Here is a 27479-nt window from a genome sequence, read left to right on the forward strand (position 1 = left end):
AAGTCGTTTTCAAAAAATGCAGTTACTGAAAAACTATTTCAGAGATCTTGTAAAAATTTTGGAAAAAATTTGGAAAATTTTATAAAGCAAATATTTTGGAAAATTGTTTGTAATACTCAAAAGTTTTCTCAGAGGAACTTGATGCCCAGTTCATTCACGTAAGTTCACTATTGAAAAAAGACTTGGCTGAAAATATGACCATAAGACAATTTTCAGAATTACTCATCACGAAATACAGTTGCTTAGAAAGTGAATTTTCAGAGGTTTATGCTTTTTTTTTACTCTACTGACAACAGTGGCGAGTGTTGAAAGATCTTTCAGTAAGTTAAAAAATTTTAAAGACTACAAAAGAAACTCTATCGGACAATCAAAACTAAATAATTTCGCAACAACTAATTAAACATAGAACATAGAACAAATATAATATTAAAGCAAGAGAGAAGAAATTTTAAAATTGGTGAGCTTATAATTTATTTTCTAATTTACTCTATTATGAGAATATTTACTATGTGCAAATGTGTAATTAAATATAATTTATTTCATATTTGTTAAAATTATTTTGCATGAAGGCCCAAAATTTCTAGCTACGCTACTGATGTACATATGTATATACATACATATACATAGGTTAAGATAACTGATATATGTATGTATGTATTTATGTACTACATACAACTACATATTACAACTTCACACTATTGAAAGAAAAAAAAATGATTACGAATTTTTATAGATCCAAATAACACTGAAATAAAATTTCGAATATAAACAAACATTCAAACATTATTTTTATGTGAATAACAAAAACTTGTTGGGCAGATGGTAACTATGCATTTGTATAGCAAAATATGACTGCTACAAATTTGAAAAACAGACGTCACAAAATCGTATCAAGTTTGCAAAAACAGACTTGACCCATCACATTTTCCTCGTAGTACATATTTATAGAGCAAAGTAATTTAATCGCAGCGACCATTGTAATGGTTATAGTTAACCATAAACCGCTACTCATGCAAACGGAGAAGCGGTCCGTCCAGAAAATGTGTCTACTGACCTTCTAACACGACCGGCTTCAGCGTTTAAACCTTTGCGGTTCTAATCTCGATGCTTTCGCGATTATTTATCGCATTATTAAAATATACAGCTGTCGGTCGTGTGCGTGCAGAATATACATACACACATCTATCTATAATGCCCGGCCGGGGTCCTCGTGTCAATATATTCAACTTTCTAAATCTACTTAGTGGACGGCTCGTTGTGAGTTTTGAGCAATCATCCCCTGGGACCCGTTCCACGATTGCACATCGGTCGATTTAACGGTCCAGCGAGATCGCGGTGGCGAAACGGAGTCGGAAAAGCGCTAATTGAACGCGTCGCTTTTCCTACGCGCATATTCACAAATTGCTCGGACTCGGCAATGGCGAACCAGTGGAACACTTGCGCAATCGATCGTCGACTGAAATGGTAAATGGTAAGTCGCAAAATGTGGCATTTATGCAACGTTTCCGAAATGCAGTTTTTCAGGCGATCGCGAGAAGCGAACGCGACGAGCCGCACCTCCACCCGGAGAAACTTTAAGGCCATCGCACACTACACAATACAACTTTTAACATTTATTATCGTTGTTACTTTTATTTCGTTTTCGGCTCCCATATACAAGCGATGCGACCAACGTGCAAAAACTCGTATTTTGACCGTTTATATTATTTGATTCGACTGATTATGTTTACTTAATATATTCGCAACATCAATTCAATTCAAGGTGTACGACGCGCTTAATGGATTTGCATACAAATAGGTCTATTTCAAACAAAAAAAAAAGCATTTAATACCTCGCTATATCAACTTCCTTGAGCTATACGTCTATTATCAGAAGTTATATTTACCTTGATGGCTATTTAAATTATAAAACGATTACAATAAAACCTGAACTATAGACGTCGCATTATTTTTTGTTCCCAAGACACATGAATATTGTAAAATCGGAATTAGCTAAAAGATCAAAGACTGATATTTCATTATTCATACATAGAAAAACAAAAAGAAAAAGTTAAGTAGCAAATTGATTATAAGTATTAGATAAAAAAAAGATATAGATGTAATTATATATTAAAAGGTAAAGATTTAATTTTTTCGTTCCAAAAAGTTAAATCATCTCACAATTAATTCACCTATCTATGCAGGAATCACACCATTTGTGACCCTGGTCGTAAAATTCTTATGTAACCTCATAATAATACCAAAAAATTGGAATATATGATAACTGCATTCAGGAACGGCTCATTCTGAGGAGCACTGGTGCGGTAAACTAGCCAATCAAAATAAAAAAATTATATCAATATACTAGTAATAAGATAAACGAATCACAAAAAAAATTGTGAGTAAAATCTTCAAGAAGTTGTGCGTATTCTAAACTGATGAAACATATGACAGAACAATAATACAAAAAATTGTCTGTGCTGAGCTTGGTGCGTCAACGATCTATTTAATGTGTGCGTTTTTTATTTCTCGACACATGAAACAATTATATTTCCAGACAAAAACGGCTAATATGGAACAAAACTGCAAAGTCACGAATTTTTACGATCGATCACTTGTTCCAACAAGTAGTTGGTTATCGCCTTTGAGGGTGAAAGGATCTTTTTTTTCGCCTCAATTCTTAGAACTAGTGAACTCGCAATATGTTCACCAGTCGCCACTGAAAAAAACTGAAACCATAAACGTATAATGCTAACAACTGAGGGGTCACGGGCTTAGCTCCAATCTAGTGCTGCTGAATGAGACCTCAAATATATCCAGATCGATCGTTTCCTATCAAGAGTTTGCCAATTTATCTGATTTATCAATTTATCCGAGCTATTTCTACCAAATATACCACCTACCCTCATTTGTCACCATTATTTGAATTTAATTTCAAATATATAATAATATTATAAATTTGTATAGAGTATTAATATTTACAAAGATATGCATAGGTGTCAACTAGTAATAGTTTTTTTTTTAATTAATTTTACCCGTAATTTTACCGTGGTAAAATAAAATCTAAAAAAAAACATTGGTGATTATTCTTTCGAACCTTTTTTTCATTATTATTTTAAGCTACACACTTTTTGTAATATATTTATTCAGTTTTTCTACTGAAAATATATCATTGGTAACATTCAGGCATTTTTCAATATTCCAATATATCAAAAATCTTACTGTTGCGTACAAAACGCATATTATTTACATACATAAGTAAAGGTTTCATTAGTATGTACATATGCATATGATTTATACAATATTATTTATTTAATCAATTAAATACCTAAAAATATAATCAAATATGACGATATATTAAATTTTAAATAAAAATGTCTTCATTCTTTTTGCGTATCAATGGGTGTAGTTTAAATACCAGCGGTAAAAGAGTATCGAGAGTGTATCGAGTTCAGTATACGATCGCGCATACACACAAGCGGCAGCTACGCGTCACATTAGTCGGTGTCTGGTGAACGACTCGTCGACACGTGAGTGCGTCACGCGCGAAAAACCTCGCAATTTTCACTGATTTCCCGCCGCGAACTCGCACCGGAAACGCGTCACGCTCGAGCCCTACATCCCCGCAAATTTTCCTGCGAAGGCAGCGCGTCGATACAACGCCTCTTTCCCCCGCAAAATAGTGATTTTCCCGAGGGGTAGTCCCGGCGCGCGCCTTGTTTACCGGCGACCACGTGGAAAAGTGTACCCGCCGCATGGAATATCCCGCAGGTATACTATCATTGTGTCCCACCACCGCTTCTCAAACGTTAATATTTTTACCATACACGCACAAAACACTCCCACACCCCTGCAGTGATGTGCCGTAGAGAAAATTGACACATCTTATGTGGATACGTGTATGTTTTCCGATCGATCAAACGTTCATGTGCATACACATGAGCACGTATTTATGTATATGAACGTATGTGAATTGCCCGAAAGTGGAAATTTAATTATTCATAAGCACCCCTGGTATATTCAATATAAATCATTTAGATTGCATTTCAATGCGTTCACTATGTAGTTATTCAAGGCAAGTGATAAGGAAGTATTATTAAGAGATGCGATCTACCTGTATGATATATTGCGGCCGTCATGTTCGTACATGTACATAAAGGCCAGGATTACAATATTAATAACAAAGTCTTTTGATTGAGTATTTGAATTGAAACTAAACGACCTCAAATTTTCGTAAGTTGTATACGAACCGGTTAAATTTAACTGTCTAAAATAATGAATTACTAAAAATTTGCAACAATTCTTCGAACTCGGCTAAATTGAGCTTGTCTGTACGTATTATTAGTTTAAATAAATTACATAGATAGCCAATTGCATGTTTCTAAGATAGACTTATCGATTAAATTTCAAATACTTGAAATAAAATAAACTACATAAACATCATTAAATTCTTGACATAATATTTCCCAATGTTAACCATCACATAAACTCAATGACGGATCGTATAAACAATTTTATATCAGCATATGATCTCAAAACACGAATTCAAACATGTGAGTGTGCGTTTTGATATTTAAAATTATACATACATCAGTAAGTAGTACAGATTTCAATTTCATCGCATATAATATTTTATTTTATGAATACATTTAATAACCTAAACCATTAATTCATAGAGGTGGAGCCAAGACTCGTAAATTTCGTTGGCAAATGCACATTGCGTTTATTTATGCAATAAACTTGTTCACGGACGTTTCCGAACATAAACCCATTTCGAGATTTTACTGTCGATTTCTATAAATTTCAAAAGATTCGTATCTTTTCTACTTTCTACGCATGTAAACAAGATACTGAAAATACGTAAGATGAACCTCATCCATCTGATAAATAAGTAAAAAATAACAACAATATTATTCCCTGTTTCAAAAAAAGTTTTCATCATTGTTAATTTAAAAATAATGGTAAGTCTTAAGGAAATACATAGGTCATTAGGTCCTACTGAAATCATAATAATTTTTATTATAATCATACATACGAGATAGGTATAATAATAAATTTACGGTAATTTATTATGGTATTTATACTACGAATGGAATTGTTATGCATTTAGATAAACTTTTACGAGAGTTTAATAAAAAGTTTATATGTATATATAATATATATAATAAATTAACATTTATTTCATGAAATAATAAAAAAGGTAGTATCCTCTTAGCTCCATTTAATATCCAATTTTAATATTCGAATAATAAATAAATATTGATGAACGTATGTAGATGCTTAGTTGTCAAAATAAGTATCAAATAATTTAAATCACATCAATTCAATAAATTGTTGTTTTAATTTTAAATTAATTACGATTAAAATACGAGCCTCAAATCTCCCACCTGTTTTCAAAGCCAATGATATAATTTCCATACGTATTATACACATACGTACGCTCGTACTATAATTTATTCGGCCAAAGTACACAGTGTGATGACGTCAATGCATTTTTTTTCATTTGCATTTAAAAATTGCACGCATTGGAGATTCGAAATCGCCAATTCGAACAGCATGCGAAAATGCACTTTGTCTTGTGTATTATGCAATTCGTTGCGATATCGACGTGTCCGCCTCTCTATTGCAAATGCACATTCATTCGCTTGGGAATATTACATTCCCATAATGCACTCGCGGTGCACATGCACCGACACCACTATCGATTTCATCACGAACGGATCGACAGACGCGACGGAAGACTCGAGATCAAATCCTGACGACGGACGCTTTTTGAGAATTGTGTCAATTTTGACACGAGCTGCAAACACCAACGTTTGCAATGTTGACGTCAACGTCGATGCATATTGATTAGTTTCACACGAACCGAATACTTACGACGTCATAAAATATTTAACGTACATATTATATAATATATGTACATTGCATACTTACACATTTATATTGTACACACTGAGTGTATCTATATACCCATATTTAAAATAAAACAAATCATTGATATATGTATGTAACCTTCGAGATTTGGCTTAAGTTCAAAACAGATCAACTTGTATCTAGTGTATCGGCAAAAATATATGTAATATTTCAGCGGTCGAAAATTTGATTAGTTGACATTTGAATTATTTGTTAATGTAGTAAAATAATCTAAAACAATATTGAAATATTTTAGCACTATAAGACTTTTTACAAGAATTTTACTATTAGCTCAATCTTTTAACCACCGATTTAGTTTATTTTTTCAATTATGATTATTTTGACTAATATTTTTAAGTTTGAATTACCTTTCAACTTTAGTAGATTATTTTGAAAGAACTTTCAACACTCGCCACTGTTGTCGGTAGAGTAAAAAAAGCAAAAAGCTCTGAAAATTCACTTTCTAAGCAACTGTGTTTCGTAATGAGTAATTCTGAAAATTGTTGTATGTGTATATTTTAAGCCAAGTCTTTTCCAATAGTGAAGTTACGTGAATGAACTGGGCATCAAGTCCTCTAAAAAAACTTGGGTATTTCAAATACATTTCCAAAATATTTGCTTATGATGTATTTATAATATTGCAAAGTTCAAGAAAACTGAAATGTTTTTTCAGTACTACATTTTTTGAAAACGACTTTAAAGTTGAACGGTTACTTTGTCAATTATATTATCAAATACATTAACTCTAAATAGTTGTTCACCATTTTTAAATCGGTAGTCGGACGGTAATTACATTTAATGATATTTTGACGTTTTTTTTCAAAATAATCATTTAAGCCCCGATAATTGCCATTTATTTCACTTATTTAAATTGTGTATGTTCTGTTTAACTTAATATTTTTAGACTGACAATAATTATTTTTTCATATTGTGTGTTAACAAATTCGGGCCCCTTGTCAAACTGGGCCCTCATGCTTCACATGACCCTGTTGTTAGGTAGCTACGCCACTGACTGCAGGTCGTATGGTGAAAAGGTCACACTGTGAAAAGGTCACAGGGTGAAACGTTCACAGGGTGAAACGTTCATAGGGTGAAAAGTTCATGGTGAAATGACCGTGAACTGAGGTGACAGGGACGAGCATATGGTTAGCTCCGGCGACTCGCATTCGTCTCCTTGGCCCCCTATCGCCTTACACCTTTCATTCTCACATTTACTTGTTTTATCAACAATACAAGTCGAACTCTGTAGGCAATATTTAATATACATATGTACATACATACATATGAAGATAGCTATGCACATTAATGTTATGGTGACATTATGTTATCTTCATTTGTGCAATATATTTTTTCAATTTGTATCTAACATATATAACCCTAATACATACGTATATATATATATATATATATATATATATATATATATATATATATATATATATATAGGATCCGGATGTGAAGGATTCCAAGTGAAACGCAGATTAAGTCAGAACTATGTATTTATTAACACATCTTCGGGCTTGCTCTCCAACAAGTGACCATAACAACACGCATCCGGTCTTTCCCATGCATACCACACTCATACTTTATCCCTTGCAGTTTGACCAACCACAATTACGGCTCGTTTAAAAATCATTCCTACATTTCGGTCATTCCTGACTGTCATTCGCCCTCGGATGACATTCTGTCTTTTATATTTTTACAGCATTTCATCTCACATTCTTTTACATTTCATCTTCTACTCTATACAATGTATCATCTTACATTCTTTTAAAACATTTCCTCTATCATCCTCAACAATGTTTCATCTCACATTCTTTTACATTTCATTTTCCACTCTATACAATGTATCATCTTACATTCTTTTAAAACATTTCCTCTATCATCCTCAACAATGTTTAATCTTCCATTCCATAAAATCATCTTATATTCTTCTAAACATGCTTTCAATTGTCACAATTACAATTTAAATCACAATTACAATCATCATCACAACTACATTTCAATACACTTATACGTCAATCATTTTACAATTTACATAACAATTACAATTATAACAAATTAATCGTTACACATTTCACTACAAATCAATTTTTTCATTTCAACACAATTCAATCTTCAATAAAGTTACACATAACAATTAAAGTTACACATAAATCATCACAATTACAATTTAAAATTATGTCAAGCAATACAAAACATTAAAATCAATACCTTTACAATGACAAGTTAAATCTTTACATCGGAAACAATCACATTTTAAAACATTACTAGAATTAGCAATAAAACATTAAAATCAATACCTTTACAATGACAGGTTAAATCTTTACATCGGAAACAATCACATTTTATAACATTACTAGAATTAGCAATAAAACATTAAAATCAATACCTTTACAATGACAGGTTAAATCTTTACACCAGAAACAATCACATTTTAAAACATTACTAGAATTACATTTCAATACAGTTATCTTATATTCTTCTAAGCATGTAACCAAATTAAAACATGATTCAATATACAAAGCACTTCCCAAAAATACTAGAATAAGCAATAAAACATTACACTTTTCAATCATCAAATTACAAGTAAGGCTTAACTAAAAACCCTCCAGATATTTAACTTATTCTCTAATTCACAAACGCACACTTCACTTCCATCGGCACAACTTAAATACTATCCAATGCCGGTGGCGATTCTCTGTGACCGTCCGACGAACTCCCCGTCGCCCCACAGATTTCCTGCTAGTAATTTACCATAAATGAAGTCAACACATATTGGTTCTGGCTCACTGATACATTCAATAAGTCTTTTATCAATCCATGGTTCTATTTTCTTTTCCATTGAATTAACATCAATCCGACTACGACCGAGCTTGAAAGTGAATACAGTCTCTTTTGGTGTTGAAATTTTGACTGGGTCCCTTAATCCTTCTTGTGATTTAGCCATATCTTTCTCTTTGTCTTTATGTTTCTCCTTTTCTTTATTCTCATCTTCAGAATTCTTCAAATGACTATAATCCTTAGATCCTTTTCCAAATTGATCATCGGGTGGTTCATCTGTATTTGAAAACGGTATGTCTCCGTAGTCCCAAAGTCTTCTTCTTTGCAATCCATCACCGTCCATACTTTCATCAGCCAGGTTCACACCTCCATCAGCCATGTTCGCATCGTCCTCTTCATCATTGGAAACAATGAGTTCTCTTTGAGCAGACATCTCTCGTGAAGCCCGTTGCTGCAAAGGTCTTTTTCTGTGCAAACCATCACTGTTCACACTTACATCAGCCAGGTTCACACCTCCATCAGCCATGTTTGCATCGTCCTCTTCATCATTGGAAACAATGAGTTCTCTTTGAGCAGACATCTCTCGTGAAGCCCGTTGCTGCAAAGGTCTTTTACATGCCTGTTGCCACACTTCCTTACGATCCCTCATGTCTTGCTCTTTTTTCCTCCTCGGCAGACTCCGTTCTAAGTTAACCTCCATCAAAACACACGGTTTTTTAACACATTTCACTTTGCTGCCGTCAATGCACATAAGAACGGATTCTGTGATAGGGCTACCCAACAGGGCGGCACCCGGGATACTGACTTCTTTTCTTATTTCTTCTTGTATTGTCAAGACAGTCTTTGTTTTGGTGCTGTTACATTGAGCTGATATGTGCCCAAACTCGTTGCAATTGAAGCAGCGGGTTCCTCTTTTCTTGAATCTGCAGTCGGCTGATAAGTGTCCACGTCCTCCGCAATTGTAACATTGTGGTCTCTCTCTTTCTCGGTTTCTTACGGGCCCCGCCACCCTGGGTTCGTCGTCCTCTCTAATTTTCTCGCACTGCGTAACTCGCGTCTTCAGCTCCTGGATTGTACCGGCCCCGCTCAGCGTCATTTTTTCATACTTATCAAACCCAAGTCCACCAATTATGTACGCGATAATCGCCTCTTCCTCAATAAAACTACACTTGGCTGCAATCCCCTTCATCCTGTAAATGTAGCTTAAAATGTCTTCCGCTTTTCCCTTTTTTTCTAACCTCAGTTCTCTGTGCACGTCCGCACTATTCAACTGATGGCCAAACTCTCTGGTCAATCGTTCCTTAAGTATCGCCCACGTGACGATGCCCGTTTCCGAGTCCAAGAAGTCCTTGGCAGTTCCTTCACACAGCATCCGCCCATACACCAACTGTTGTGTCTCCGTCCAGCCGAGGATTTGCGCGTTTTCTTCGAGGCGCTCAATCCACACTGCAATAGGGCTATTTCTGCCGTTATATTTCGGCAGACCGAAACCAACCTCCAGATCTCGGAAATTGAACTGTGGTATCTCCCTCGTCGTCGTTGCCACTGGCGTCGTCGTGGATATCATCATCGTCGTGTGGCGTGTTCGCTGACGTGACGTCACCGACGTCACGGGCTTCGCCTTTAAGCTCGTACGCGATCTCGTCATCGCGCGCGCGTCCTAACCTCAACTGTCAAAACTCCGCGTCGTCGTCTGACCGCTTCTGGCTGTCACTGGAATGTCTTCGGGCATCCCGGACGAGGCCCCCAAATATAGGATCCGGATGTGAAGGATTCCAAGTGAAACGCAGATTAAGTCAGAACTATGTATTTATTAACACATCTTCGGGCTTGCTCTCCAACAAGTGACCATAACAACACGCATCCGGTCTTTCCCATGCATACCACACTCATACTTTATCCCTTGCAGTTTGACCAACCACAATTACGGCTCGTTTAAAAATCATTCCTACATATATATATATATATATATATATATATATATATATATATATATATATATATATATATATATATATATGACGTCATAAGTAAAATCCATCATACAGTATGTACATACATATGTATCTATTATATAAAAATACATACATATGTATATAAAGAAATTATTGCAATTCGACAGACCGGAATAGATGAAACACAAGTTACCCCCTTAGCGGAAGCGAGCTCGTATGTAAAAATAGATGTTGCCTTCTTTGAATACAATGGAAATGCAATACGCAGAATCGGTCAAATTGTTGACCTCGTATGCTTTCGTTTTCTATTTCGAAACGTGTATATACTGTGAATTTTGTGCGTAGATCCGCCATAATTTTGCGTATCACAAAGCAATACTGATCCATTGTATGAAACATCTTTGAACACATATGTACATATATGTACATACATACATACGTAGACCGTGAACTCAAATTTGTTAGTGATAGATTTTAGTATTTCATGTTTTAACAATGACGCAATTTAAGTAACCGCAAAATAACAATGCAACTGTGTATTAATATTATGACTAACCATTTTATTATTTTGATGGCACATATACTTTTGGTCAGCTATTGAACACAGTTGATCATTAAATTGTTTAAATTAAATTCGATATATTCAGTATCGAATATATCGAATTTGTTACATACTTTCACTAGATTTATCAAAATGTACATTCAAGAAAATAAGAGATTCACACGCATGTTTTCAGCTTTAAAAAAAATCAGTTTATTTTGTGTAATAACATAATAGAACTTTATCGAATTGCAATCTATGCAACTTTCAAAAGAAACTGAACATTTATTTAATATACTGACCAATTGATATACAGTGTATTCATTTTATTTATTATTAATGACCATTCATTATATTTATTATTGCTATCGACCATTTATTATAAATAATTGATTAAAATTACTGAACAATTAAATAAACTCCTTTCATTCAAAAGTTTCAAACACATTTGTAATAACTAGAGCTTCGAATTATATTTAGAATTCATGTTTCTCGCAAACATGTTTTCGTTATGATTTAAATAATTAAATATTTTGCCATTTTTCTGTCAAACATTTTCTTTTTCGAATAGCTTCATGTTTTCAATAATTTCCAAAGATTCCTCTAGGTCTGCCTTCTAGGTCTAATTCTTCTTTTAGATAAGAACAATGACTTATTGCTAATTGATGTTGTCAATTTTATATAGAACCAACCATATTAATAAATAAGTCTAATATATCATTCAAAAGAGTCGAAACGAAATGAAATGCCTCAAATTTAATCAATCTTTCATACATACATACATAAATATGTCAACAAAACATGAAAACTGGATAGATACTAATAATAGCAATAATGTACATATGTATTTAGTTTCACATACATAATACATGTCGTGCATTTATTTTAGTCGTATTGCAATACTACCGAATTAATTTTGAAAAATTTCAAAATTTCACATCTACGCTCTACTTGGTCGCGAAAGTCGTTCGACGAAAGCCCGACAGACCGTTTTCGAAATTTTTGGTGAATTTCCAAAGACACGAATTCTCGACGAAGTTACGATATTGTGCGTAATAGGCAATAATTGCGACACGATACCTTTGTATTCGCCATCTTTTATGAAATCTCAAGTTCCATTTGGCTCAGCAACGATATTAAATTTAAATTCCGAAGTATACATATATAATGTTCGTAATGCATACTAGAAATATGATCATCTTCCAAAATATTCAATATTCGATTGCCAATACTACTGACGTGTGTTTGAAGAACGCACGAATCACACCGGAGCCAATTTAATGCTTTTACTTTCTTGTTTTCATTACATTGCTAGCTTCTTTTTTTTGCGCAAATACGAGGAATTTCCGCCACATAATGGACTCTCAGACATTTCGAAAACTTTGACCTTGAACTTACGATTGATGCTGAGCCAGTGCGACCTTGAACAATTTTCACCACGAGGCGAACGAAAAGTCAACGCGATAAACTTTGTTGGTTTGTTTCGATTTAAATATTACGACATGTCGGTTACTTTGTTCTTTTTCAAACGCCAATATGTAAACTTAAATGTCTAAATGAAATATGTATCTAATATTATTATACTGACTTCCTCCTCTTTTGAGAGCCTGTTAACCTTTTGGGTCTGGACTGTAGGCTATTGGCAACAGACCACCACGATTCTATCCATCAAACCTTGAGTCTATGTCTAATTCTACTTCATCAATCGTCATCACTAGAATTTGGCGTGGGTTCGGTGCTCTATAAGTAACAATAGACCTCCTTTATTTAAAAAAAAAGCAAAAAAGTATGGTTGACAATAGTGAACCATTTTTTGTGCGAAAAGCATCGTCCGAACGCTCACCTCTGGTTATTATCAATGGTTTTTTAAAGAGCAACCAAAATTTAAGCTTTCAGATTATCAAATGATACTTCATATAAAATGAAACAAATTTTAATGATAACAAAAGGGTTGTATAAAAATTAATGCATAAAGTCAAAATATTGTCTTAAATCTGGACGTAGACGACTAGTTCGAAATTATGTCATAAAATACAACACTAAATGTCAAAGTGTTGAATGAATTGTCTAATCAAAAACATTTTTTTTCACACAATTTTCCTGTAGCTATTTACAGAACAATTTCCAATATATTATATAAACATATGCCGATATGTCTACATATGTACATTCATCGAATTATACGCAAATTTCAACAATCCGAATAATATGACAATATCACAGCAATATTTAAAATTAAATCATTACCGAGTACGCTTATTTAGTCACTCAGACGCTACTCGGAAGATGCCACGTTAAGAGTAACTCGGTGTAGGTTTTACGCGTATCGTGTCAACCTGATGTAAAGGCAGAAACCAACTGGTCAAAACCCTATCAACACGCATAACATCATTTAATTATTCCTTAATATTTTCATGTTACCCTAAGTCACCTTAGATCAGCGAACCCGCGTGCAACCCGAAGTAACATCTGGTACATATTAAAAATATCTACATATGTCAAAATCCTATAACGAATCTACATATGTATACTCGCTGGATATCCTACATAGAAAATCTATATAATTTTAGAAAGGTTATTATAAAAATATCATGAAACGGTCCAGAACTATTGTTTTCCGAAGGCTTGCAGGGGCCTCACAAGTGGAATACCCTAAGAGTCTTTCTTCTTCTAAATCTGGCTCTTTCTGAATATATTTTTTTTCAACCCTTTTGCGCAAAATTTTTGACTGCCCTACATCACTGCCCTAAATCGACACCGTGGCTAACTGTGAACATAAGTATATAAATATCCAAACGCATTATATAATATATGTATGTACGTAGATATACGAATATTAATTACAAACCACAAGCATATGTATGCTAACAATAATCAACAAAGGACTAGCCCAATTTTCAAATAATAATAAGCTAAAAAATACGCTCAATAAACGTCAGGAAGAAATACGAGGAAGTATGTATTTTCAAACATGTCTAATACGATATTTTTTCACCATCGTAATGGCGGACGTCTTTTCCACTTATAATGTTGACCAAACCGAGCAAAATGGCAAAGTTTGAAAACGATCGGATAAGAACCCAAACTTCGTCACACGACCAAATCGTTTGCAAGCTAAGAAGAGGTTAGTAATAAAAAGGTAGTAGATGCCGATTTTATTTTATCCGTCACAACAATTAAATAAAACAAATTGACAAACTAACAGAAGACGGTCAATCTGGATTTAATAACTATCCAGATCTTACCAGCAGCAATCATCAAGAAAGCCATATAAATTTTTCGATTGCGGTCAGGATTTAAACCGACGACCTTAACAATTGCTTAGTCAGTGAGTTACGCTGTGGCTTATTATTTATAAATTCAAACACCAAGATACATTTAACAACGCCAAACCATAGCAAAATTGTATTTAAACGACTGCACGTCTTATCTGTTGGATGAAGTATGTAATACATTAGAATTTTTATTTTTTAAGAAGATATGTATGTACATACATATGTATGTATGTATGTTGTATGTACATACATGTTGCACAAATCAATCAAAATTTAGAGGTCAAATTTTCTCATGAACACCAAACTACATCTATTTTTGCTTCACACATACATAGATAAAGTAAAAATGACGAAAAAATTCGAAGCTTGCGGTTAGTGGAATATAAAAACTCTTCGAGAGTACTGTCGAAATTGGCGTGTTTCGATAGGGCACACAAAGCGTACAATTTTTTTCACCACAGTGTGAAATTGTTGCACGTGTTGTGGCCAAAAAAACGGAGTTTTGCGCGTGTGAAGAGGAGGAAGAGGGGAGAGAGAGAGGGTCTCTGGGTCAGTGGAGTATAGCCTCGTCAGGTAAAGGTGAGCGCTCACTCCGCGGTTACGTAACGGGATTCCCTTTGTTGAGCTCGCCGAAAAGACGAATGTTGCCGAACATCGCGAACGAGTCGCAAAACCTGTCGTTATCTACCATAATCCATTTCGAAAATTTTAAAATCATTTCCCCAAAGCTTAAGAGGACTTGCCAAGTCCCAATAATACGGGCTACGGGCCTGTCTTCCTAAGGAGAAAAATCGCTTCGTTTCAATCACTTTTTAAATGTCGACATTTTCTATGGGCTCAAATCAAATCTTCACTCAATTAAAAAAAAAATACTCGTTAGATAACTTGCTTCATACTTTCTTCTTATTAAAAAAACAGACCACATTTATATTCAATGCCGCTTTTATCAACGTGAATGACAACCGATGATAAGATCTTTCCAATTGAGCTTCGTACAAAGACTGACTATGTATATCGACATTTATTATTGCAATGCCAGTATACCGGTTTACCGGTAATTTTTCAAATTTACCAGTAATTACCGGATACTATTTTATCGCGAATTAAGTATACAAGCATAGGTAATCTGGAATTTGTTTATTTTCAGTATCAAATGTAGCAATTTCGTATTGACAAATTCACTGACAACACAGATCAACTATGTAAATTGTAATAAATGCGATCATACGGTTGTTTCAATTATGATCCGAACAATTTTCAAACGTCCCAAATTTGAAGTAAATAAATATGATTGGCTAAAACTTTTCATAAAATTTATTTATTATTACGAATTTACTTTAATGTAATGAATATGACATAATACACCTGAGATTTATTTTTAATTATTCACGATTCAATCTACATAGTTTAACGTTTTTAGGAAAAGTAACCACATACAGTTATCTAAATCCACCTAAAAAAAACATTTACCGGTAATTACCGGTATACCGGCTAATGAAAATTGACGGTAAATTACTATACCTAGATTTGACGCAACTTTGCGTTACAATTAATTATCAAAACTAATTTTTATACATATTTATTGTGGACTTATTTTTTAAAAACATTTTATGTTTATATTTTTACTTTTTCTGTATACGAAATATGAATAGATAAAATTGAAAAATGTGATGATTGAGATTAAAAAATTTTCATTTTAATGACAGTGGGAGATATGTACATATTTTGCGTTCAAATTTTCGAAAGCAAAAGACGAACAGCAATTCCACTGCATAAAGAGTATCTCTGTTCCATTAAATTATTATCATGGAAAAGAGAAAGCCTCAAATCTCAAATTCACTTTCTATTAAAACCACACATGATAAATAATTGAAGCGAACATCGTTATGAAAGTAGTATAATTTGAGACGTTCAGAAGCCACTGCTTTAAATATATGTACTTCTTTTGTTTTTTATGCATATCATTATCGATATATGAGATTGTGTCAATAGGATGAATGTGCACTAAGCATACTATCTTATCTCTGTACATACATATATGTGTATGTACATACATAGTTGACACAATATTGACAATATAAAGATCGATATTAAATGTCATTCCAAAATCTCGCCCCTTGTCGGTCCGATCTTGATACTGAGTGAAAAGGGTAAAAATGCCAGCATCTTGAACTTTGCCAATCTGATATTGACACGATCATACACTTTAAGTGAATGAGTGGCAAAGAGACTTGAATGGGTGTGAGCGAGAAAGAAACCCGTTATAAACAGTACTGGTGCTCTCGAATTTAACGCGGCAACTCCGTTCTCTACCACATTCTACTCATTTTAATTCATGTGTATATATGAAGATACATATAAATACATATATGTATGTATCTTAAAAATTTACGAAACTTCAAAAAATTCAAAAATTATTCACTTGACTTTGACGCACTTTGACGCTACCAGGAAAAATAATTGTGATTTTAACAAAGCGTCATTCTTAATGAATTCAAAAACCTACACGCAATATTGCTAGAGCAAACTAATCGAGATCGCGCGTTGATGACATCGAGGAATCGCCTTATAAACTCGCTGTAGGGAATCGACCGGGTGTGCGTATCAGAGTCGGTCAAAGTGCATATTTACATACATATGAATATGGGACCAATATCTCACCGATATCCATCACTATCAACACGGTCGTGAATTGTCATATAAAGATAGAGACAAAAGAATTATCAAAAAAAAAAAAAAAACAACTATGTGTACGGCGATCTATGTACATATGTACATATTTGTATTGGTCCGGAGCGAAAATTGCGAATTTTGGATTTTCATCGATGAACCTGAAAACTTTCGCCGTATCAAGGGAACGTTAAAAAAAATATTTCGTTGATTTTAAACAATGTCCTTGGCCTCCAACCAATCGATTTATCTCGACAAATATTTAGAAAAAGTAGATTTTTTTTCATAAATCTGTTTTTCGAGAATAGTTTTGATTTTTTTTATTATTAAAAAAAACAAACGTTTAATATTCACATATTGAAGTTTATTTGGGTCGATTATGATAAGTTTTGACTGATTAACGACAATTCATAACGACCATACAAAGCGCACCGCGCTCACAATGGGTATGTGTATAGGGGAAGCGTTATTTTCAGAAAATCGTCATGCTCCCGTAATTATTTTTAAAATTAAAGTCGTTAAGAGCTTCCTTGTCTTTCTTTTAATCTGAACCAAAAAAATACGAATTTTGAGACATATAAAGTAGCTAAAATGATCACTGTTTTGACATTATACATTACATTTTTACGTCAAAATAGATCATTTTGGCCTTATTATATTTCATAACATTCGTAGTTTTTTGGGTTTAGGGCGGTTTCAGTGCGTATTTTTCTGGGCGTACACCGTCGTTTCGGCATACGCGCTTCCACGCGCGCTACATTTCGCGCTTCGAAAAACCGGACTCGCGTACACGGGCTTATTCCAGCGTGTTCGCTCCAACCGGTAGTGGTGATTTAGTATCAACATGGATAATACGAGCTTATAAGCGCGTCTACGCTCGTACGAGTTGCGCGTATGGAAAACGACGCGCCTATACGCGCCTACATACACTTCAAAAAACGAGATTATACGCGCGTATAAAACGCTAGTCTGAAACCGCCCTTACTCTTAGTTAGTAATTCAATATTATACATTATTAAACAGAACCGTAGCTAAGTTAGTTTACGCCCGGGAGCATACACGTCACTAAATCCCCCCATTCTATTATCTTTTTTTAAACAATTTTCTAACACGTCCATTAAGTAAAATAACATAATTACCATTTTTCCATTTAACACAAACAACAAATAAATTATTATAAATACCCAATTTTTTCCAGGAATATGAAGCATGCGAAAATTTCTCCAAAATATTATATTATTTTTAATATAAGCATATTATTTTTACATATTATGAAATATTACCAACTACCTTTTATCACCCCCCTCAATATGGCGCCCGGGTTCGTATATCGCCCCCCTCTCTATCTTGCAATGAAATTGCCCCGTTATTAAGTGAAAAATATAATGCGATGTAAACGCGAAATCAAAGTCTGGAATCGTTTGAATTTTTCGCGATTTCGAATCCACAGTTCTCAAAAAAACTGTAAAACCATATTTAAAAAATGTATATTTACATATGTACATATATATATATGTACATACCTATGTATATATAAACTAGACTTATTCTCAAATTAAAAAATCAACAAATTTAGACGGGATCCGAGTGTTAATTGATAAATTATGTAAGAATGCTCGACATTGGAATAAACTTTTCAAATTACGAACGAATACATTAAGAATAGGTATGTATGTATGTATGTACCAATTAATTCATTGCGGCAGTTTATTTTTTCGCGATGCAAATTCACCGCAATAGTTAAATACGGAATCAAACACGTACATACATACATACAGACATAAGTGTAACCTAACGTTCAAGGTTCCGATACCGTTGCGGTTGAACTCCGTTTTAAATATTCATACATACATATGTACGTTCGAAATCGAACGTTTTCCTCGCAGTTGCGCCATCGCACATCGACCGAGCCTCGGGTGCATTTATTTGCACCAGGTAAACCCGAGCACGTAGGTTGTATGTACATACATTCGTAGGTTCGGATCGGATGGGTTTCGAAACTTCGCAGGTGACATCACCGCGTCGGGATCCGTGGGATTCGAACGATAATAATGCATTTTGCGCAACGATAGATCATTCGGCGTCGTCGGGACTCGTGATCTCTCGTTGCCGTTACGGCCAATTTTTGTGCAATCGACGCTAAATTGCAGCATCTCGATCGCAAATTTGTAGATTATATTAACGCGGACGAATTCTAAGAGTGACTCCTTGCTGAACCGCTCCGTTGGCTGATTGTCGATGCCTAATTTCTAGGATAAACATCATCATCACTAGACGCTACTGAAATAATACTTTCTTGTGCAAAATCTACTACGCACACACACACTAGGAGTAGGGAAAGAGGGGGGGAGGAAGGTTGTGGGAAGATCGTGTAAATCGGCGTTCCCGAGACAATACACGAGACCAATATTGACTTGGCTTAGTGGAATGTCTTAACAATTGGCCTCGTGTAATTGCAGTATAATCACCTTCCCATTTCAGTTTCATGCAATGTTTCAGCGTTGCAACTTACGTTAAGACTCAACAATATAAAATAAACAAAAGGTCTATTAATGAATGTATTTTTCCAAAACTAGTTCCATCTTATTCATTGTTGTTCAAATGTTATGCTCACAATCTAAATGCCAAGCCGCAATCTAAAATACTCGGCAGTTAGGGATTTCCATCGGGAAATTCTGCTATGGTTATAAAATCAGACATTGGTGTAAACCAATCTTTATAAACATTGACACGGATTACACGAAAGACTTAGCAGATAGTATTCTTGTTTATTTTTTACATACTCAAAATACAACGCCTATCGGCGTTGGTCAACATTCAAAAGGTTAAATGATCTTCAGAAAAATATCCAAAAGCAACTACATAACATGAAATGTGCATGACTTTCGTTTATAATACATACTAGAGTTAAAAACACTGTGCGACAACCCCTGCCACTAAACACTTCCACTGCGGAAGCCGCTATAATAGCTCCATCATATTTAGATGTTCATCTTCCCAATTCTTCGAGCAAAACTAAATAGTTGTTTACATTGCGCCTCAATATTGCTGCTCCTTCACTCAAATTCAACCAGAAAGGTCCTGACATTACATCATCATCGTCATCGGCCCAGTCTTGCAAATTTTCGATCCATGCACTCCGCAGCCCTTCTTGCAAAAATTTTGAGATTGATGATGCGAAATAACAATTTTGAAACTCTAAAGATTCTATTCAATCTGTTGAATAAACCTTTCACTATCACTTATTCTTAATACGATACTATTAAATTATTTAAAAATGAATACGTATCAAATTAATTTGTACACGAAAAAACAAATGATAATGCTTACTCAATTATTCGATTGGGTTTTCGTCGCAACTTTCGGAGACTTTTATGTAACTTATATGTTACTAAGAATGTCATTAAATTGTCAACCATCTTCCGACGCTTATCAGCTTCTATACAAATGCCCTTACTATGTATATTTTGATCTCGCTCAGTTCTACAATTAACAAAAACACCGCATTCATTCGTATGTACATATGTATATGACGATAAACAAAAGTCGAGATTCCGTTTTCTCGGCCGACAATGGATAAACAAGATTGAATCATCGAAGAGTCAAATGGCCGCTGATAAGACGACCGAGTAAACAAAGGCGTCTCTATTCACTCTCTGATGGACTTCTAGTAGATGCTGGTCTACGTGAGGTCGTCGAACTCGAGAGGGGGGGGGGTCTCTCGAGTACCAGCCATTTTTGCTTATTATGGATGGCGAGCAAATGGCATTTGATTGGAATTTGAAGGAAGAGAAAGTTGCAGACGGCCCCGGCCTACAGCGACGACCCGCAGAGGCCAATGATCGCCTCTCTTGCAACTCTCATTTTTCAAAGCGCACGATCTTCTCGGAACAACATCGCTCTAGCGAAAGAAGCAGTTGACCAAATGCCAAAACGGCCATTCCCAACCGACGGAATGCAATCGGAAAGCTCTCACCTGTTCGGAAGAGGGGCGGGAAACGGTGGACAGAGCTGAAGTCAACGCGTTTGCATACGAAACAGAGAAAGTCATCAAGATGTAAAAAAAAAACAACAAGAAAGCATTATACATTCAATATATATACATATGTATGCAATTAAGCAAGCACGTACAGTTTTAAATGTAAATACGAACCAAAATTCAAATCGGCTAAGAAGCAACCGAAACAATATGAGTGTCAGTGGAACAACACTTTGCATAAGAGTGTGATAAAAAATATGTACAGTAAATGTGATGAATCCCGAAAAAAATCATATCTTAAATACCTTTGACTGACGCAATTATTTATATTTCAATTATTCTAATAATTATACAAATCAATTATCAACTCCCAGCTTATCGATATTAGATTTGATTTCAAATGTATAGATGATTGAACGTTAATTTCCTATATGCACACATAGATCCCGATTAATTAGGATAGACCTGTTCATAATATTACCCAAAAACCAACATAAGAACTTTTCATAAAGATTCCAAATTTTTAAAACCATTTTAAACTTATTGTCTGACATGTTAACCAGTAAAATACATAGATCAGTAGTTCGTATGTAATTCTTTCGATTGTGTGGTCACGGGTTCTATTCCTGGTTTTGTTGCTGGATATGTGACTCGAAAGTCCATATTTTCCTTTCAGAATTCATCTGATTTCATTGGAAACGGTTTCAACAAATCGGAAATCCTGTCCTATTTTCTATCAAAATTTGAGTTAACATCATCTCATAATTTGATGATATTTAAATTTTTTTTACATAGATGTCTCTACGATGATTGTAATGTTTGATGATCGATGTCCTTGAATAATACTTGTGTACAATGTTGGCAATATATGTACATACATATGTATGTATATCGGGTTAATAAAATAGGTGTAACCTGTATAAATAAATAAATATACCAGCAACTTAGCTCAGTGGTTAGCGTGTAATGATTTCAACTGAGGGGTCATGGGTTCATTCCCTGGCCCGGTATTGCTGGAATTATGTGAACGGTCCGGACAAGATAAAAAAGTATATTTTTTAAGTATTATATATTTTTTTATTGGTCTAATCGTTACAAGTGCTGACTACGAACTAATTTGTTAGTATAATTGATGTGCTTTTATATAATTATATTATCTCAAGCATTTGATGAGTGGTCAATACATTTTTGGATGTGGAATATTGGGTATATGTGACTCCAGCAGCCTTGGGTATATGTGATCTTGGGTATATATGACTCCAGGTCAATAGTTTCCTATAATAGTTTGCCAATTTATCTGATTGCATTGTTGAAACGGTCCACCAACCTGTTATGTCTCTCGCAAATCTGAGTTTATTGCATTTCGAATTTTCTGATAATGATAAAAATACATATATGTATTTCTCAGAATATTAGTATTTTCGAATTTGTGGATAGCTGTCTCTATGATACCGTATGTCTATCGATTTTTGTATGTAATTGGCCGGGAAAAGCGCATTGGGTTTACCTGTTATATTATACATATGTAAAATAAAAATAAGATATGGTATCATCTCATAATAAACATTATACAATTTCTGTTTTATATTTTAAATCAATTCAGAAATATCTTTCTAACTACAACAAATTGCAAGTTTACTATGCAAACATAAACCATGCCTTGAAAATATTATATGAATGCATCGTTTGAAATGTATCATCAAGTCGCCATACAAAGAACGGAAAACAACATTTAGATTTGACGCTCATTGAACGCATCACTAGACGGAATCAATATTGCGTCAAGCATGAATTTTATCGTCAACCTTTTCCAAATTACGAAAGTCTAATTGGGATCAAAAGTAGAACAAATCTTCGCGGGAATGTCAAATTGTAATGAGCGATTTTATTTTTCATTGAATGCATACATATCGCACACAGTGCGTGCATTAAATGACTTAATGGAACCGCGCGCGGCACAATAACCTGACGCGCTTTAATTCGATGTATTATCACTTCCGATGTAAAAATCGAAGATGACCATCATCAGATGTCGTCGTACGGAGCATTCGAGAGCCTACCAGGTCATTTTTTCTCCCAAGTGCGCAAGTCGCATATTGTAAAAACGTAAACAGACGGGACGCGATCGACGTGTCTTTTTTTTAGGCGCTTGTGCAAGTTGGCGACGGGGGACCCCCTCGTGGTTAGACTATTGCGAGAGACAGGTCAGTGCTCGGATCCGAGGAAGTCGCACTTCCAGTCCCAACAGTGACGAAACTGCACTGAAACGAGAACGAATGCGAACACTTGAGCAACAACGGCACAACAGTCAACAACCGCTCCTGATTTCGTCATTGTTTTGCTACGCCACAGATACTTGTCGTCCCTTCGTTGTAATCTACTCTAGCAACGAATCCAAAATTCTAGATTCACTCAGTAATGAAACTACATACATGGCCACACACTATGAAAGTAGCTATCATAAATTAGACCAAATTCATGTAACTATGAATACTATGTATTCCCGCATCGCTTTCTTACACAGATCCTGCTCCTTGTTTAAAAACATCCCTGTACACATCCATTTTACTTCCATTTATAAATTGCTTCCTCTTTTCAATTCCTGAATCCCCCTTTTTATTATATTTCTCCATGATGTCATTACGGGTTGCCGCTGAGCGACATCAACGATATTTAGTTGCCGCTGAGCGACATCACCATAAACTAGTAGTTAGCATGTAATGTTTTGAACAACGTGGTCACGGGTTCAAATCCCCCTGGTTTCTGCTGGCCAGACCTTGAGTTTGGGTCTGGATATATCGATATGGCCGTCGCCATACTTAATTTGTTTCCATTGTTGTGTACATTGTGCAACTTTTAACGATGCACTTCCCCATCTTGCAAGTACATAATATGAACAAATGTTTTTCAGATATACACCAAACACCACACACGACTGTGGCGGAAACTAATTAAATATGGCGATAGCCATACCCCAATCTTACAACACTATGACGCCTAAAGCCACTTCTTATTTTTCTTAATCTTCAATTATTATTATATTTCTCTTGGAGGAACCGTTTCAACGATAAAATAAATATTTCGGATAAATTGGCAGACTCTGCTAAGAAATGATCGACTTGGAGTCACAAAAATCTAAGTCTGAACTGCTGCACTACAGATTATACTCGGAATAAATTCCTTTCAATTGAGGTCAATCCACCGGATCGAACCCGACAACCTCTCGGTGGTTAGCATTAACGCAACCACCGAGCAATGCTGCTATGCTATTGAATCTTATATCTAATTGATTACTTTGGCTTTAATGTTAAGTGCTATAAAACTTAACGATGTACTCTTAACGATCTGTTATAGCATACTGCAGGAACTCTTTAAATTACTTAAACTCTAAAATAGAATACCTAAATACATAAGAATGAAACTTAAGATTACACATATAGGGCTGACATTGTTGAAACTGCATGTGCATAATCTCATATTTTCTTCTGAACCCACGTCAAATGCCTAAACAATACCATGTTTGTAACAATATATTTAACGTACATCGTTTTGCATCTGCATACATAAAAGCCAATCGACATTAGTGACCTCAAAGTATACCAACAAAACAAACATGGAGAAATTGTGCACATAGGAATCATGTTACCATGAGAAGTGAATAGATTGGCGCACGCAAGCACTTACGAAACACATGCAAGAAAATCTATGCACAATGAGTTTAGTGTCTTCTTTCATTTGAGACACATTTGCATCGTGTGCTATTACGAAAATATTATGCTTAATGAAAATGCGTTCATCTCTCGGTTTATCGGCCTTTGTTATTGTAAAAGTAAAGAGCTGTCTACATATTATACATACATATGTACGTATATACACGATTTGGTCTTATTTCGGTAATCGTTAGCACATATTCTTATCTAGTATAATTCATTGGTGAGTGCTTTAACTGTAATTTGAAACCTCTTCTTCTTAAAATCCTAACTCCTAGCTCTTTCTTCCGATTCCCTGCTTTTTCTACGTTTTGTTATTGTTATTTGAAGATGATCATAAACGAAATATAATTGTGTCATTAAATCGATAATGTATGTACCTTCTCTTTTGAGAAACCATGTAGGCAGATAAAAATATTGAAAATATAAAGGCTCTCACTCAAAAAAATATAATGACTTCTAATTGGTCCAACCTTGAGAATGATACACGACTGAAATTTTAGGTTTTGACTTTTAATTGCGTGCAAATTGACCTTAGGACGTTGGGAAGAGCAGAAAATGGTCGTAGACATACATATTTGTTCTAAAAAATTAATCTTTGTTATCACTTTATATTCAAACTACCAAGGTCCAAATGACGACAAATGCTATTCACATCGGCTTAGTAACATTTATTAGTACAAACATACATATGTAGTTTCCAATTAATCGATTTCCAATTAACTGAAGTACATTTGACGGCATATATAAGGATGCGACTAACATCTAGTAATACATATTGATTTTTTATTTAATTTCTAAAAATATATTTCTATGTATTTTACGGTAATTTTTGCGATTTGAGGATCGTCGCTCTAGTCACGTAGCAGCCTCGTGTGCTTTCACGGTGGACACGAAGGCTGCGCAGGTCTTTCTATTTCTATGATTGATGAGCTCTGGCCACATGACTATACCTAGAAGTGGGTCAGAGATGCCTGCTCGTCGTATAGGTCTTTCTTTTGACCCGTTCCGGGCCTCTGTCCCCATTTTAAGATGTCGATTAGTCAAACAAAATAACAAACCAAACCAAACAAAACAATGCTCATTATTTAGTACACACATTGAATATAATAGAAACTCACGTGCTGATTTTCTTCAATTTTACATTTCAGGTCTTCATCGTGTAGTACGCGCGTTGAAAAACTGCGAATGATGAGCGTGACTATCGAAGACTCAAACATCTCAAGATCCGATTGAGATAACTGTCCGTTCGCCGGAGAGGCTGATTTCGTCGTCTTTGACATTTGGGTGAATTTTGTATTGTTTTGAAAAGATTTGCAATGTCGCACAATTGCAAATCGCCGTTTGCTACTACCCAGAGGGATGCCAATAACAACATGTACTCAGGAGGCGGAGGCGCCGGTTCACACGGATGCTCCGCGAAGGGATTCGGTGCTACAGCCCCAGCTGGAAATAACAAAGGATATCAAGTAAGATGCTTTTCTATTCTACATACATAGCATTAAATTTTATCCTAATTTTGATCTTTATCATACAAATTTTACTGCAAAATAACTGACGTTGGCGAGGCAACTAAGCAAATCAACAAATATAAAAACAAAAGTATTTCGTTAAATGAAAACAAAATAGTGAGATATAAATTATTAATTCAAAAATATTAGATTTTATTACCACTCATTGCACAATGCATAATAAAAATTTACATGTGTGCACTAAGAAAATTGTACATATAAATCTAGTTTTAAAGAGACATCTATTGTCGAAAAGTATTACTAAAAGTATTTGTTAATATGTAATATATTTCTTTACGTTTTTTTAACTATATATGTATATATATTAAATTGTGTTTTTTTTATTATTTCAGCAGGTCACAGCCAAAGTTTTATTTGGAACTGTGGCCGCAATCAATGAATTGAAACTTCAGGAGCGAGCGGCGAGGGAGGCTCGCAGAACACACTGATAATGCACAATATTCACGCATTTTTCTTTACATTATCATCTTTTCATACATTTTATTTATAAATATTATATATTTGATATGTTAAATAATTATAACGACATTTAATTATAGCGACAATGAAAAAAAATGTAAATCTATCAAATTTCGAATTATCGTTTCACCATCATATTATGTCAAACAATATTTATAATTTATATTATATTGTATTAATTAATTCAAAAGCGTATTTATTATGCTCGTCGATGCACAATTTTAACCCTTAGCTAAGATTCGAACCGTTTTTTTTTATTATTACTACCTATTATAATAATAATTATAAAACTTTTATTTTACAAACATAGATGGTAGTGCAAAACAAATATAAAATACATATACATTTATAAACTTATATTTTTTTTTGATAAATTAATGTACCATAGAAAGTTTTATATAATTTTATTGTTTATATTTGATAGTATGATTTATAAAAAAATAATGTTGAACACATAAATAAACGATTATTTTTAATTCAGTTTCTTTTATTAAAACATTATGCTATACTGAAATTCTAATCTAATATATAATTTCGAAAGAGACTTTATATATATATATATGTATATATATATATATATATATATATATATATATATATATATATATATATATATATATATATATATATATATATATATATATATATATATATATATATATATATATATATATATATGTGT

General features: G+C 34.2%; 1 protein-coding gene across 1 annotated transcript; it reads left to right on the top strand.

The window, feature by feature from the left end:
- The first annotated feature begins 3478 nt into the window (after positions 1-3478).
- Positions 3479-27271, top strand: LOC143918957 (uncharacterized). Its single transcript, XM_077441084.1, has 3 exons — positions 3479-3750; positions 25958-26275; positions 26671-27271. The coding sequence occupies exons 2-3, from the start codon at positions 26126-26128 to the stop codon at positions 26764-26766; spliced, it is 246 nt and encodes an 81-aa protein (XP_077297210.1). The 5' UTR covers positions 3479-3750; positions 25958-26125; the 3' UTR covers positions 26767-27271.
- Positions 27272-27479: the final 208 nt, after the last annotated feature.

The sequence above is a fragment of the Arctopsyche grandis genome, chromosome 11 (assembly GCF_051622035.1).
Source record: "Arctopsyche grandis isolate Sample6627 chromosome 11, ASM5162203v2, whole genome shotgun sequence".
In the NCBI taxonomy this organism is placed as follows: Eukaryota; Metazoa; Arthropoda; class Insecta; order Trichoptera; family Hydropsychidae; genus Arctopsyche; species Arctopsyche grandis.